At 42.3% G+C, this 15,817-nt stretch overlaps 1 protein-coding gene across 8 annotated transcripts in view; it reads left to right on the top strand.

Annotated features, from left to right (window-relative positions):
* Window positions 1–15,817, top strand: part of LOC311021192 (cytosolic phospholipase A2 zeta-like) — a 37,786-nt gene extending 21,969 nt beyond the window's left edge. For 6 of the 8 annotated variants that reach the window (XM_084021621.1, XM_084021624.1, XM_084021623.1 and 3 more), the window contains 17 exons: window positions 2,563–2,694; window positions 2,878–2,918; window positions 3,023–3,065; window positions 3,893–3,947; window positions 4,423–4,547; window positions 4,774–4,866; window positions 5,005–5,039; window positions 6,221–6,359; window positions 7,106–7,242; window positions 8,004–8,226; window positions 10,250–10,367; window positions 10,565–10,702; window positions 10,785–10,892; window positions 12,349–12,528; window positions 13,273–13,445; window positions 13,529–13,715; window positions 14,414–15,817. In XM_084021621.1, coding sequence (XP_083877747.1) covers window positions 2,563–2,694; window positions 2,878–2,918; window positions 3,023–3,065; window positions 3,893–3,947; window positions 4,423–4,547; window positions 4,774–4,866; window positions 5,005–5,039; window positions 6,221–6,359; window positions 7,106–7,242; window positions 8,004–8,226; window positions 10,250–10,367; window positions 10,565–10,702; window positions 10,785–10,892; window positions 12,349–12,528; window positions 13,273–13,445; window positions 13,529–13,715; window positions 14,414–14,619 — 2,133 coding nt within the window. In that variant the 3' untranslated portion in view covers window positions 14,620–15,817. The remainder of the gene's footprint in view (window positions 1–2,562; window positions 2,695–2,877; window positions 2,919–3,022; window positions 3,066–3,892; window positions 3,948–4,422; window positions 4,548–4,773; window positions 4,867–5,004; window positions 5,040–6,220; window positions 6,360–7,105; window positions 7,243–8,003; window positions 8,227–10,249; window positions 10,368–10,564; window positions 10,703–10,784; window positions 10,893–12,348; window positions 12,529–13,272; window positions 13,446–13,528; window positions 13,716–14,413) is intronic. The other 2 variants (XR_014597989.1, XR_014597990.1) reach the window with 2 other exon arrangements.

Below are 15,817 nucleotides of genomic sequence, written 5' to 3'. Positions count from 1 at the left end.
AGCAGCTAAGTCCCGTCCCTCCTGGGGGGAAAAAAATTCCAGTAGTCAATGGTGAGAGACAAATAATGTTTTGTTCCTGTTTGGATAAAACATATGATGTTTGTCAGTTTAAAAGATAATTTTGCACACTGTTGAAGTATAAGAAACACAGTCAGGTAAGTGATGTCTCTCTGTGTGTGTTCGGTACCAGGATGTAACGTTACTGTAACAACAGGTCTCTCTGTGTGTTGGGTACCAGGATGTAACGTTACTATAACAACAGGTCTCTCTGTGTGTTCGGTACCAGGTTGTAACGTTACTGTAACAACAGGTCTCTCTGTGTCTTGGGTACCAGGATGTAACGTTACTATAACAACAGGTCTCTCTGTGTGTTGGGTACCAGGATGTAACGTTACTATAACAACAGGTCTCTCTGTGTGTTGGGTACCAGGATGTAACATTACTATAACAGGTCTCTCTGTGTGTTGGGTACCAGGATGTAACGTTACTATAACAGGTCTCTCTGTGTGTTGGGTACCAGGATGTAACGTTACTATAACAACAGGTCTCTCTGTGTGTTGGGTACCAGGATGTAACGTTACTATAACAACAGGTCTCTCTGTGTGTTGGGTACCAGGATGTAACGTTACTATAACAACAGGTCTCTGTGTGTTGGGTACCAGGATGTAACGTTACTATAACAACAGGTCTCTCTGTGTGTTGGGTACCAGGATGTAACTTGACTATAACAGGTCTCTCTGTGTGTTGGGTACCAGGATGTAACGTTACTATAACAGGTCTCTCTGTGTGTTGGGTACCAGGATGTAACGTTACTATAACAACAGGTATCTCTGTGTGTTGGGTACCAGGATGTAACGTTACTATAACAACAGGTCTCTCTGTGTGTTGGGTACCAGGATGTAACGTTACTATAACAACAGGTCTCTCTGTGTGTTGGGTACCAGGATGTAACGTTACTATAACAACAGGTCTCTCTGTGTGTTGGGTACCAGGATGTAACGTTACTATAACAACAGGTCTCTCTGTGTGTTGGGTACCAGGATGTAACGTTACTATAACAGGTCTCTCTGTGTGTTGGGTACCAGGATGTAACGTTACTATAACAACAGGTCTCTCTGTGTGTTGGGTACCAGGATGTAACGTTACTATAACAACAGGTCTCTCTGTGTGTTGGGTACCAGGATGTAACGTTACTATAACAACAGGTCTCTCTGTGTGTTGGGTACCAGGATGTAACGTTACTATAACAACAGGTCTCTCTGTGTCTTGGGTACCAGGATGTAACGTTACTGTAACAACAGGTCTCTCTGTGTGTTGGGTACCAGGATGTAACGTTACTATAACAACAGGTCTCTCTGTGTGTTGGGTACCAGGATGTAACGTTACTATAACAACAGGTCTCTCTGTGTGTTGGGTACCAGGATGTAATGTTACTATAACAACAGGTATCTCTGTGTGTTGGGTACCAGGATGTAACGTTACTATAACAACAGGTCTCTCTGTGTGTTGGGTACCAGGATGTAATGTTACTATAACAACAGGTCTCTCTGTGTGTTGGGTACCAGGATGTAACGTTACTCACACTAACAAAAGGTCTCTCTCCTCTTTCTCTTCCTGCTGATAAAAAGAGTCATCAGCTTAGCAAAGTTATATTAGTGATGGAACATAGATAAGTTAGCTAGCTAGCAAGACAAGCTAACATGTTGGTGAGGTACGTGAGACGAGAGATGTATTTCACTGAGCGGTTTCACACTAAACTAAATGATAAGACGACAAACCTACGACACACTGAGACTTTCTGGACTTTACAAAATTATCTTTTAATTTGGCAAGTTATCATATGTGGTGTCCATGGAGCAATCCAGCAGGATTAAAAATTATTTGTCTCTAGCCGTTGACTAGGGCTGGGTTAATCCATCCATCCATCCATCCATTGTCTACCGCTTATCCTTGTCTATCACAGGGCCGACATGTAGAGACAGACAACCATTCACGCTCACATTCACACCTACGGGCAATTTAGAGTCATCAATGAACCTATCTCTCTATCCCAGGCTGCTGCTCAGATTGTGTCCTTTCACTACGTTCCCTGTTCAGTTACAGAACTTACTTGACTTCCATACAGATACAAATAAGATAGAATGTTTGGTCATGTTTAATAATAAGTACATTCATGTTACTGCTTTGGGGTCAGTTCTTAATGTAAACATTAATATGTTTAATAATGCACCAGGTTAGAGGCTTCATTAAAATATACAGCATTCGTTCTATGATAATCAATTTCATATCCAAGCAAAATTGGTTTTGTAGCTGAAATATCCCTAACGAATTAATATTGAATCGAATCTGAGATTAAATAGAATAAGGACCTTGTGAATTGGAATTGAATTTGGTTCCCATGGGGGACTACAGGAGGGACGGGACTAAGCTGCTCCACTGTGCCCTCTACCTTTCCTCACTGGTGTAGCAAATACATTAATATGCAAATAACGATGTAATATTATGGGGATATTTTTGCTACATTTACCTGCCACAGGCTAATTTAATCTACTCTTTCCCAAGAACATTTTAGAGATCAAGATGTATGATGAGGACCCTCTGATGCCGGATGACCAGATCGCCACTCTTCTGTTTGATGTCAGACAGCTGACAATAGGGAGTAAAATGACCAAGGTCTTCATCATAGATCCTGAGGTAAAACAACATGGAAATAGAGAAAGAAACGCTCTTCAACAAATGCACTGTAGCATTGTAATGCACTAAGGACTATTCTAAAACCAGGGAAATGGTTCCCACGTGTATGTCATGTTCTTGTTTGTTTCAGTAATATTCTGTTATGCAAGTGATCTTGGTTGAAGGTTATCCTTTTTTTTACAGACATGTGCTGAACTTCTCGTAGCGTTTGAGCTGCTTCAGAAGTAAACATACTCTGCTTTTTTCACTTTGACATCCTCTATCATAATATTCTTTAGTTCTTCTAGTACACATGATGTGGTTACATGTTATGTGTTTCTTTCCGTAGTGAAGAACCCCCTTGCGATTATCACACGAATGGCATCCTTGTGGTAAGACATCTATATGTACATCTAAATAAACACATCTTTCATCAGTACTTCATCCTTCAGGTTGGCTCAAAGCCTGAAAATGAAGTTCAGCATCGGTGTGCAAAAAGCATATATACAGAATGAATGCAGAATGGAGGTGGTACCAACCTAATCAAGTGTACTCCCCTTCAACTGGCTCCAGCTAAATAATTATATGACAATTAGATGGAGTTACTACATGTCATGTCCATCTACTTTTGAAGTTTTAGCCAATGGGAACATCGTGTAGAGAGTAAAAATAGAGTGTGCTTGTTATTGACATTGGCGTCCACCGAAATGAGACTCTCTTGAACTTGATATTAGCGGCTAGCTCCACCCGGGTCACTTACCTAAACTGGAAGCAGCCGACATTAACAAGTGAACCCAGAACCTGCTTCTCGCTTTGGACGCAGACGTGATTTGATGTCGGTGCACCAATTTTTATTGGCTTTTATTAGACTTATACAGTCATTTCAGATAGAAAACTAGTGGAATTATTTAAACCCAGATACTTTACAGTCTCTTTTACACACCGACATGAATCAACATGAATGGCGGTGAACAGAGGTTAAAACAGGGAGGCTGAAAATAATGGAGGAAAATGAATGGCTGGATTTAGTCAGGAACCATTCATCTGAGGTCACACAATCCAATAGATTTAAACCGCAGAAACAAAACACACACAAGAGTTAAGCAGTGTATTTGATTGGGGTCCTATAACAGAGATGCATGACTACCAAGCAGGCCTCCTGTACTTTATTATGCATGTTTCTGATTCTGATTAACTGATCTCTCTTTGTGTGTTGCAGGCCGCTCCATTGTCTATACTAAATATTAACATCGACAAGCTGCTAAGCAGTGACCGTATGTATGCTCCACACTGTCCAGCTCATTAAGTCAGGTTGAAATCAGGCCAAGGATTCAGACCAGCTTCCCAGACATGAAGATTTATTGTAATGGAAGTCGTATAAATGTGGGGAAATCAGCGAATGGGTGCTGCAATAATCAATGTTATTTTATAAAGAAAAGGTCAAATGTGTGTCATGCGAAATAGGTCATTTGTAAAGAACCCATAGTGAATCATCAGTTTTACCATTAGGGCAAATGAATGACTTTATTATAATGATAATGGGCCCTGCGATGGACTGGCGACCTGTCCAGGGTGTACCCTGCCTTCGCCCAATGACAGCTGGGATCGGCTCCAGCCCCCCCCCCCCCCCCCCCCCCCGCGAACCTGAATACAGGATAAGCGGTAGACAATGGATGGATGGATGGATAATGATAATGTTGACTTATGACTCATCACTTTTCACAGCATAACATGACATTTGTTCCCCAGATTTTACAAACAAGGTGCTGAAACTGAGGGGTGGCTATGAGAAGAAGCACACGTTTGATGCAAAGAAAAACTCAAAACTGAGTTTCTACATCAACAGAGACTTAGAGACAGAACTCGCAGTGTCGGTGAGTTTGAACAGTCTATTAGTTTCACTTGTCTGACAGAGAGATGTCATATACGTTATCAATATAGGATGTTTACTTCATCTCTTTAACAAAAAAGAAATGGGGGGGGGGGGGTGAAATAAGGTTGTGTTTTCCCTTTTTAAGGACTTCATAGCAAATGTCTTTCCCTCATCAAAATCTCCATGAAAGTATAACATGTCGTGTCATCTTTCTCTTTGTCTTTCAGCCCACCGACGACACCCCTGTCTATCCAGTGGAAATAAATCTCCAGCCACTACCAGCGAGATGTGAAGGCAAAGTGTCCCTTGTTATTGAACAGGTACGATGTTTGTGTGCAGCTCCGTCAACTAGTCCCTTTGTTCAGACCAGCCGGAGATAACCCCTCGTTGAATTGTACTATATACGGCTGTAGTATCAATGATATTTACTATAGTAATCTGGCATTTTCTCATCACAGGACACAGTGGATTTACACATGGAAACACATGAAGGGTAAGATGCTTCCTTCCACCAACCAGTACAACCAAATGTATGTGGACACCCTAAATTGACACCTTTTATGTGATTATTGAACACCTCATTCCACAAACATGGGCATTAAGCCTCCACTCTACTGGGAAGGCTTCTCACAGCATGAGTGAAGTTTTTACCTTGGGGTTACTTGCACTAACTAAGAGGAGGCGGGGCTTACCTCCATATAGAGACACCAACCAGGTTTCACCCATCATGGCTGAAATCAACACTATTGATGCTTTTTACATGTCTGGAGTTCATGACATCACCCAGAGGTGCTTGGTGAGTTTCACCAAGCTGGATCCACTGGATCTAGCAAGACCCACATCAGCTGGTTTTCCACAGCTAGGCTATGCTAACATTGTAGCTGCACCATCAACACTCCAAATTAGGTAATCTAGGCATAAATACAGCAGAGACCTTGTTTTTTTGGACCACACTCTGGTTTCTCCACAGTCTGGTCTAGTCTCTGGACTAATGTGAGCTACTATCTAGACCACTCAGACAGTCTCTGGTTCCTCCACATAGTCTGGTCTGGTCTCTGGACTAATGTGAGCTACTATCTAGAACACTCAGACAGTCTCTGGTTCCTCCACATAGTCTGATCTGGTCTCTGGACTAATGTGAGCTACTATCGTAGACCTCTGGGGGACCACAGACAGTGTCTGGTTTCTCCACATAGTCTGGTCTGGTCTCTGGACTAATGTGAGCTACTATTGTAGACCTCTGGGGGACCAAAGACAGTCTCTGGTTTCTCCATATAGTCTGGTGTGGTCTCTGGACTAATGTGAGCTACTATTGTAGACCTCTACTTGTGATTCAGCAACGTCAGGACGGGAGAAGAATCTCAATGATGATAGACTTAAGTGACACACTTTTACACAAATGTATTTCTCGACACGACATATTTCAACTCATGTGAATATGCAAATGAGTCAAATTTCCCATATTCGCCTGATTGGGCATATCATTTTAAACCTTTAGGAGTGTTTGACCTAAGAGGCCTAGATGAAAACATGAAAACAGCCCCAGACCAAATGTATGGACAGGATCATCCAGCTGGGTGCTGCGAGTGCTCAGCCACACACTGTCAACCAGAAGTGGTCAGTGAAACCGTGGTTTTTAGATTTTTTAACCTGCTTTTTCTTGGAAATCCACAGGGAGGAGGAACCTTTTGCAGTCCGTCTGGACATTGACATCCCACCTCAAGAGAAAGAGTTTCTGAAGAAGAGGCGAGTTGTCGTGGCACAGGCTTGCCAGAAGCTTCTTAGCCTCCGCTCTCCACCTGAACCTGAAAAGGTAGAGGGCAACACGTTGTTACGTCCTGTCCTTATTGACTTTGCCAGTAATGCTATCAGTAAAACTGTTTTTAAAAAATCACCAAAAAACTTATTTTTTTTAACTTTGAAGGAGTGGCTTGTCACTGAAACAAGAGGAATAATACCTGGTCCACCTTAAAGGTTACCTAGTGAGAATCTAAGTAATATGTGTTTATAATGACCACGGTGTAGCATATTGTATACCAAGTCTTGTATCATACAGCATAGTTAAATTAAAGGAGTTATAGGACAGCAGGTACATTTTTGTTCCCCACAGGATCAAATCATATAGCATGTCAGTAAGTCCAGTATTAGCTGCCAAAGTAAAGATATTCCCATCAGCCAAAACCATGCTGATATTGCAAAGGTAGATGGTGAAAATGGTAAACATTATCAATCAATCACACTTTATTTTTATAGCACCTTTCATAGATCTTAATGCTTCACAGACGACTGACAGTCCAAAAAATAAAACACAACATCTGGATGGTGGAAACAACAAAAAAAGATAAAAGCAATTCTGTGAGTTACCAATTTGAGACAATACAAAGATAAAAATATAATTAAATGCTACAAAAACAGTAACAGTGGGAAAGCTCTGTTTAAATAGCATTAAAAGAGACTATATTGCCAAAAGACTTTGAGGCAACTAACAGACTGGAACCAGGAGCCCTGAAACCTCTTGTTAATATTGCACCACTTACTTACTCTGTATCCTCTGTTCAGGTGCCGACAATAGCAGTGGTGGCCTCAGGGGGAGGGACCAGAGCCATGACGGGCCTGCTTGGTAGTCTGAGAGGCCTGAAGGAGTCAGGGGTCCTGGATGCTGTCAGTTACATCACTGGTGTTTCTGGATCCACATGGTGTGGACCCTTTCAGCAGTCAAGTCCATTCAATGTTGTGTTGTGCCTTGGAGGGATGTAATTAAATACAAATGAATGAATCAAATAATGAAATTAAAAAGGAAGGTGAGGGGGGAATAGAGTCAAGAAACCAGGGTTAGTACCTCACTAGGAGAGAGGGGTGAATAGGAAGTTAGAAGAGGAGATAAATCGATGGATAAAGCACATATGGTGCAAAGGTGGGTGGTAACATGAGAAGTGTACTTCTACCTAGCTTGCTAATAACCCATTTAAAAAAGAAAATTTGCTGGGAGGGAGGTGGGAGGGTGAGTGGAGCAAGAAACTTGTATTTTGTATGGAAAGAAAGAGCATTTTGCTGCAGTAAGGATGCAGGGAAAGAGGTGGAAGAGACTGATATAGGCAAGAAGGTCCTCGGGGTGCTGGGGAGTGAAGTCGGGAGGAAATGAAGAAGAGGTCAAAGACACGAAGACGGATTAGAGCAAGGTTAGTGGAGGGGCAGCTCACAGTGACACAGGAGGAAGTAAGAGGGGATATGTAGGAGGAAATGGATGGCTGACATCCCCTGACCTCTCAATAGAAGGCGTTAACATTCATTTTAAACATAGATGAGTCCCAATTTGATCAAATGCGGTTTCAAGCAGACAGAAAAACTCATCGAGCGGGGGGAGCACACGCCATAGAAACACAATGGGTGAAAATGTGAAAATGAATTATATGTGAATTGCTTTCGGTCATTGTACTATCCTGTCCCATGTGAACAGGGCTATGTCTACTCTGTACCAGGAAGCAAACTGGTCACAAGGGAACATAGACAGCATCATCTCAGCAGCCAAGGAGCAGATGACCAAGAGTACCTTGAGTGTGTTCTCTGCTGAGAAAATGAATTATTACAGAGAAGAGATGGCTGTGAAAGAGCAAGAGGGTTACAGCGTGTCACTCATCGATATGATGGGCCTGATCGCTGAGCATCTTGTCTTTGGGAAGGTGAGCAGCTGAACCCCTTCTGTTATTACTTTACTTATATTGTTCTTGTATGTTATTTTGAAAGCGTAAAGGTTCTGTGTTTAATTTTCTGAATGTCGTTGTTCATGATACATCAAGTGAGCGAGCGAGCGTTATGTTCAGAATAATGAAGGTTACGATATTGTAACCCTAGTTTTATAATCCGGATTCTGGTGTGAAGCTGTTAACGAAGTTAGCTTCATTATTCAAGGTCAACATTACACCTACGAACAAAAATGTTTCTTCGTAGCTAATTGAAGTAACACCATGGTAGTCATGGCACTAACAAGTTTATGGTGTATTTGACTCTAAATGGACCATAATGTACAAAATTAACATCATGCTGGATTGAAGAAGACTTAAAACTAGAGATTGAAACCATAAACTCATATTAACAATGTTTACTGAGATAATACATCAAGAGAGAAGTAGGACCATTTTCTCATAGACTTCTATACAACCAGAGAGGAGTCGCCCCCTGATGGCCAGTAAAGAGAATGCAAGTTTAAGGCACTTCAGCATTAACTTTCAGAACTTGCTGCCTGGTTCTTACTTACATCGGCCCCACCCTCTCCTGGACTCTATGGGTATCCCCAGCCAACCCAGGTAGTACATAGCTGAACTGGACAGAGCCATGGACTAATCCTGCCAGGGTCAAAAAGGCGGACAAACATCAACCACAACACCGGCATCCAAGTCCAGCCCACACCCCACCGAACAAAGCCACATATGGAGTGTGCACGGCCCACAGTGGGAGGGGCTCTTCCTGTCCGCCTGTGGGCTTGGAGTTCAATTCAATTTTATTTATAGTGTCAAATCACAACAGAAGTAATCTCAGGACACTTAACACATTGAGCAGGACTAGAATACGCTCAAAATTTCAAGAGTCAACACAATTTCAAAGTCCCAACATCACCCAGGGGCAAGCGTTACAGCGACAGTGGCGAGAAAAAACTGCCTTAATAGGCTTTTAGGCAGAAATCTCATGCAGCCCCGGCCCTTGGGTTCCAACTGCATTTGGTGCTGGTAGTATGGTAGTAGTAGCATTAACAGTAGTGGTGGTATTAACAGAAGCAATAGTATCAACAGTCGTAGTCCATGGCAGCAGGCACAGCCACGCCGAGATGGATCCATCCCAACCACGTCGCCTTAGATCAAAAAGCAGGAGTATTTGAGCAGTCACACAGCGGGCAGGTGGAGCTACAATGTGGTGTTTCCAGCATCAGACCAGTTAGCAGTCTGCATCAGTCAGGACCTCAGTGGACTCTGCTGGACCAATAAAGCATAGCCAGACTCCCAGGAGTAATCCCGGGAGTAGTCAAGTTAGTAACAGTAGAGATGCCGATTTTAGACAATTACTTTAATTAAAAATACTGGCGGTAAGAGGCAAACAAGACCACGGCATCGGTGCAGTCCGGATCAGGTTCCACCACGGTCCAGGGAAACCTGCTAGGTGAGAGAGCACAGGGACTCCGGGGGAACATACACAGAGAGAGAGCGCGAGAGAGAGAGAGAGAGAGAGAGAGAGAGGCTCAGTGTGTCACTATAATCCCCCAGCAGTCTAGGCCTATAGCAGCTTAACCCTAGCTATAAGCGGTGTCAAAGAGAAAGGTTTTAAGCCTACTCTTAAATGTGGGAACAGTGTCTGCCTCCCGAACCAGAACCGGAAGACGGTTCCACAGAAGAGGAGCTTGATGGCTGAAAGCTCTGGCACCTGTTCTAATTTTGGAGACTTTAGGAACTACAAGTAAGGACAAGAAGGGTTTAATGAGCTCTTTAAGATATGATGGTGCCTGACCATTAAGAGCCTTGTAAGTGAGGCTCTTAATGGTGCCATCCCGAAGCAAACGAACAGCAGTTCAGTGTTGTTACAATCCATTCACTTGCTGGCAATAAAAAACAAGTTACACATCTAAAAACATATGAATAGAACCTTTAAAATCAGAGCGTGTCTTTGCACCATCATTTTCAAATGCTCACATACTACATGTGGTTGCAATTGCAGAAAGTCACGTGTACGCTGTCTGAACAGCAGAGAGCAGTGGATGAAGGCCAGAACCCTTTACCCATATACACTGCTGTCAACATGAAGGACAGGATACACGGCTGTCAATCTGAAGCTGGTAATTATCCTGGAAGGTGTTTTTTATTTGTATTATCATGACTGTAATAGCTGAAAAGCAGAATATTCAGCAAGACCATGCTGACGAACTCATTAGAGATCCAGGACACATACACACCCACCAGAGTACTATAGCGGAAAAGGACAATTGTGAAGCAACGATTGATTTTGTAATTCTTTATCTAATCTTGTTGACAGAATGGTGTGAATTTACCCCATATGAGGTAGGCATCCCAAAATATGGGGCATTTGTCCAAACTGAGCTCTTTGGGAGTGAGTTCTTCCTTGGTCATATCATCAAGAAACTCCCAGAAGTGCGCATTCCTTATCTGATGGGTAAGACCACTGTTTCTGTTGCAGTTGCAGTTGTAATATACCAATTTATGGTTATCCCAATGTACTCTTTCAACCTCATCAGGAATATGGAGCAGTGTGTGTTCGGTCAGCCTGACCCAGCTGTGGACGCTTGTTACAGGGTCCGAGGCCCCATGGAGCCCCTGGCTCGGACCAGAAGTCAACAACATAGGTACAACTTTATTTCAAAATTCACTAAAACCTGTAATTGGACAAATGAAAGAATACGATTCCACAATTCTATTGAAAACAAATCTTTTTCAAACCAAACAAACCCAAACCAACAACATGTTATTTTGTCTCTCAATCCTCTCGAACTTTCTCACCGTGTCTGTAGAAATATGTGCTTATGTATACTCTCTTCAAATGAAGTGTTACTGAAAGTTGTTTTGTTGCTATGTGGTTGTGTTTATGAGGTAGTGATTTGTTGGAATTCTGTGAAATGAAAAGTAACATTTAGGGAAGAGTTCCCTGTGGTGTCCAGTGCTGCTTAGAAGCTTATATCTGAGCTGGAGTTCTGGTCTCCCAAGGAGGTAAGTCCACCACCCACTCAGTAGGACCAGGATGTAGTGGCATGTCCTTGAGTATTTACACATACTGCCATATGGCTGTATGGTACTCAAGGTCTGCAATTTTACCCAATAGTCATTCTGTGTTTCAAATCCAGTGTATATGACACAAAATGTAGAACTCTGGACTGAAAATGAACAAATTGGCCTAGAGGGAGCCTGACTCAGCAGTTGGAAATGACCAATTTCTGATTACAAGTGAACGCAGCATACTTCTGTGAGTAGCTCCACCTGCAGACCAACCGCTGCTGACTGACATAGAAAGATAAAACTAATTTAGAAGTTTGTGGGAATGTGGCCACAGACACGGAGATCCTATTTCTGGACAAAGCAGCAAGTACAAGTAGTTTCATTAGTGGGTCACATGATCAACCGACATGTTTTAACTCACTCTGTGATAGATAGGATTAAAAGACAATTAAATATATGAAAATGTTACGGACTGCCACTTAAAATATAAATTCAACCAAATTTGTGCATTTCCTCTGATCAGTAAAACAAACATTTCATATTAGATTCAATGTTAGTGTAGTCAAGTTGACTACAATTATCAGAACAATACGAACGTTATTCATGTGGCTCAAATGTATACTGCAGATATCAATTCAAAATAAAAGACTATGGAAGAAATTCTGCACGTTTATGATTAAATCTCCTGCGCCCCCCCCCCCCCCCCCCCCCCCCTTGTGGGTCCTGACCCAGTCTCGACCCGAATGCTAACACCATGACGTTGCACTCTTCGTTGGATGGATTCTAACTTATCTAGTGCCCGCCTTCATCATAATGAAGGAAGAAATTATCAAAAGAGCACAGTTATACGAGAGTGGCTACATGACACAGGATCAAATTCTTGTTTCTCTTGATCATTCCATAGGATCATTGACAATGAGGATGAATCTGATATTGCCACCATAATCATTTGAAGCATTTTCTCGAGATTCAATATTTTCACAATTTAAAATTTTTACGGTATTCATTCCTGCCATTGTCCAACAAAGACACTTCTATGTACGAACATACTAATGTATGCACTGTTGGTATGTTGTGTTCTTTCGACAGACGTTGACAATAAACCATCGACTCTGGACACACTTCTCATGAGTCCAATCAAACAAATCACCGGCATGATGACTGACTTCTTTACAAATCGTCCCGTCATTGCGGAAATGTACAACTTCATTCATGGTCTCTTCCTGCACTGGGACTACAATCAACAGAGCAACTTTGTTGCCTGGAAAGGTGGGCAATTCCAGTCCTGTTAATGATACGTTGCACACATAGTACACACTCACGCACAATTCACGTTTGAACATTGGAGCCTCTAGCTGCAAGGTTAAAGGGTAAATTAAGTCAAAGTCACACGAGCTTCCTGATATCGGCTTAGAGCTACAAACAGCTAGCAAACCGTCGGTGTGTTTAATGAGTCCAGTGAGCATGAAATTATGTTTTTCTTTTGTTTAAATATCATCAGAGGAGTTCGGCCTATGCAAATGACTCCCTTCGTTATGTAACGACAGGAGCTGAATCTGAACAGCCTGTAGAAGCGCCATTGTACCAGTGGGGGGGCTGCTGAGACAATGCAGGAGTCGCAATCCAAAGACATGCAGGATGGGGATAGGTTCATTGATGACTCTAAGTTGCCCGTAGGTGTGAATGTGAGTGTGAATGGTTGTCTGTCTCTACACGTCGGCCCTGTGATAGACTGGTTACCTGTCCAGGGTGTACCCTGCCTTCACCCAATGACAGCTGGGACCCCCCCCCCCCCCCCCCCCCCAGACCCTGAATACAGGATAGGTGGTAGACAGCAGACATTCAATTTCAGCTGCTGCACACAATGGTTGCCTGTGGGTAGACACGTTAAGCACAGAACACAACATGCAATATGTGAGAGTTATTTAAATGGCTGTATCCTAGTCAACCCCCATTAACTGCAGCTGGCTGGAGACGTGTTCGTTATTATCTATGTCTCTGTTTTCTGTCCAGAAAAGCATCCAGATGCCTTCCCAAACCAGCTGACCCCAAATGACGCCACCCTGTGCCTGGTTGATTCTGGTCATGCCATCAACAGTGGCTTGGTGCCTGTCTTGCGGCCAGAGAGAGATGTGGATGTCATCATATCTCTGAATTATTCATGGGACCCAGGCCACATCCACAGGGTAAACAGAATGAGAGGAAATAAAATGTTTCCAGAACGTATTTCCTCAACATTAACATTGTATCATCATGTTTAATCCACCAGGTCCTTGAGAAGACAGCAGCTTATTGTGAAGATCATGATATCCCCTTTCCCAATGTTGATTTTGCTGACCTGGAAAAGGAGCCTGAAAAGGAGGTCTACATCTTTGAGGATAAAGAGAATCCCAAGGCCCCAATAGTGGTTCATTTCCCACTGGTCAATGGCACATACAAACACTTCAAAAGCCCTGGTATGCACATGTTTAGTGGCTGTGTGCTTTGTGCTGTATAGTCCCGTTATAGTCTGGAATCAGTGCAGAATTAGCTCACTAGCTAGCTGATGTCAATTACCGATGATACAGTGTGATTGAACTTGAAGGTCAATGAAACTGCCTCATGTATTTAGCTTAGAGTAGCATCTGTTGTTTATTCCTGAAAACAACATCTATTTTTGACTAGTTGGCATATATCAACCAGACACAAATGAATAACATTGCTATGGGGCTGTCTGAGCTCTGTCACTGAAAACAGCTGGCTGCACTAGACTGAACCAAAACAGGCGTTGTGTATAACCAAGTATTGTATTTCACATCACCTTTTGCTTGGCCAAATTTTAATAATAAACAGAAGCCAAGTATTGATTACTAGTTTATATAAATATAAATGATTGATGTTGTAAAAAGACATTAAACCTTTTAAAACAATTGCTTTTTTAGTCCACTAGATGGTGCTGAGTTTTTTTGGCATGGCCATGGGTCAAGTCAGCAGGCAAGGCAGGCAGTTAAATACAATTGAAGTGAGATGAACTGAGTCAAAAACTAAATCTTATTGGATGAATCAGATGTAAGCTAACTAAAACTCACCATATGTGTTATTGCAACATGTAGGCCCTCTATTTTTCTCCATAGACCATGATTTAACGTATTGTGTAATTACCATCATTTTACAGGCATGAAACGTGAGACCGAGGAAGAAATCCGAGCTGGGGAGGTGGATGTGAGCAGCAGTAACTCTCCATACATCACCAAGCACATGACCTACTCAAAGGAGGATTATGAGGCCCTGGTAGATTTGGCCACTTATAACATTTTAAACAGCAAGGAGAGCATCATAGAAGCTGTGGCCATGGCCATGGAGAAGAGGGCAAGACAATGAAATCAAGAATAAGATTAATTAGGCCTCTTCTTACAGCAACAGATGTGAGGACTATGTAGAGGGATATATAGAGGAACATGTAGAGGACCATTTAGAGGACTATGTAGAGGGATATATAGAGGAACATGAAGAGTACCATTTAGAGGACTATGTAGAGGGATATATAGAGGACCATTTAGAGGACTATGTAGAGGGATATATAGAGGAACATGTAGAGTACCATTTAGAGGACTATGTAGAGGGATATATAGAGGACCATTTAGAGGACTATGTAGAGGGATATATAGAGGAACATGTAGAGTACCATTTAGAGGACTATGTAGAGGGATATATAGAGGAACATGTAGAGGACCATTTAGAGGACTATGTAGAGGGATATATAGAGGAACATGTAGAGGACCATTTAGAGGACTATGTAGAGGGATATATAGAGGAACATGTAGAGGACCATTTAGAGGACTATGTAGAGGGATATATAGAGGAACATGTAGAGGACCATTTAGAGGACTATGTAGAGGGATATATAGAGGACCATGTAGAGTACCATTTAGAGGACTATGTAGAGGGATATATAGAGGAACATGTAGAGGACCATTTAGAGGACTATGTAGAGGGATACATATAGAGGAACATGTAGAGGGATGTATAGAGCACTACATAGGGGACTATGTGGAGGACTACATAGAGTTGCAGTATATATTTCTAGGGCTTTTATTGTGGACGGTACAAACTTATGGAATTGTATATGCTCTTGCTGTTAATGTGGAGGCAAGTGTCCATCCATCCAGGGTCGCAGGGGGGTTGGAGCCGATCCCAGCTGTCATTGGGCGAAGGCAGGGTTCACCCTGAACAGGTAACCAGTCTATCACAGGGCTGACATGTAGAGACAGACAGGTAACCAGTCTATCACAGGGAGACATGTAGAGATAGACAGGTAACCAGTCTATCACAGGACTGACATGTAGAGACAGACAGGTAACCAGTCTATCACAGGGCTGACATGTAGAGACAGACAGGTAACCAGTCTATCACAGGGCTGACATGTAGAGACAGACAGGTTACCAGTCTATCACAGGGAGACATGTAGAGACAGACAACCATTCACAATGGCACGTGTTTTTCCCCAAATGAATAAAGAAATAAAAAGTACTTTGTTACCTTCTGTTATGATATGCTCACATTAAAACTATTATTATCA

This window comes from Eutrigla gurnardus, assembly GCF_963514095.1.
Source record: "Eutrigla gurnardus genome assembly, chromosome: 11".
NCBI classification, from domain to species: Eukaryota; Metazoa; Chordata; class Actinopteri; order Perciformes; family Triglidae; genus Eutrigla; species Eutrigla gurnardus.
This window is presented reverse-complemented; position numbering and strand designations above follow the sequence as displayed.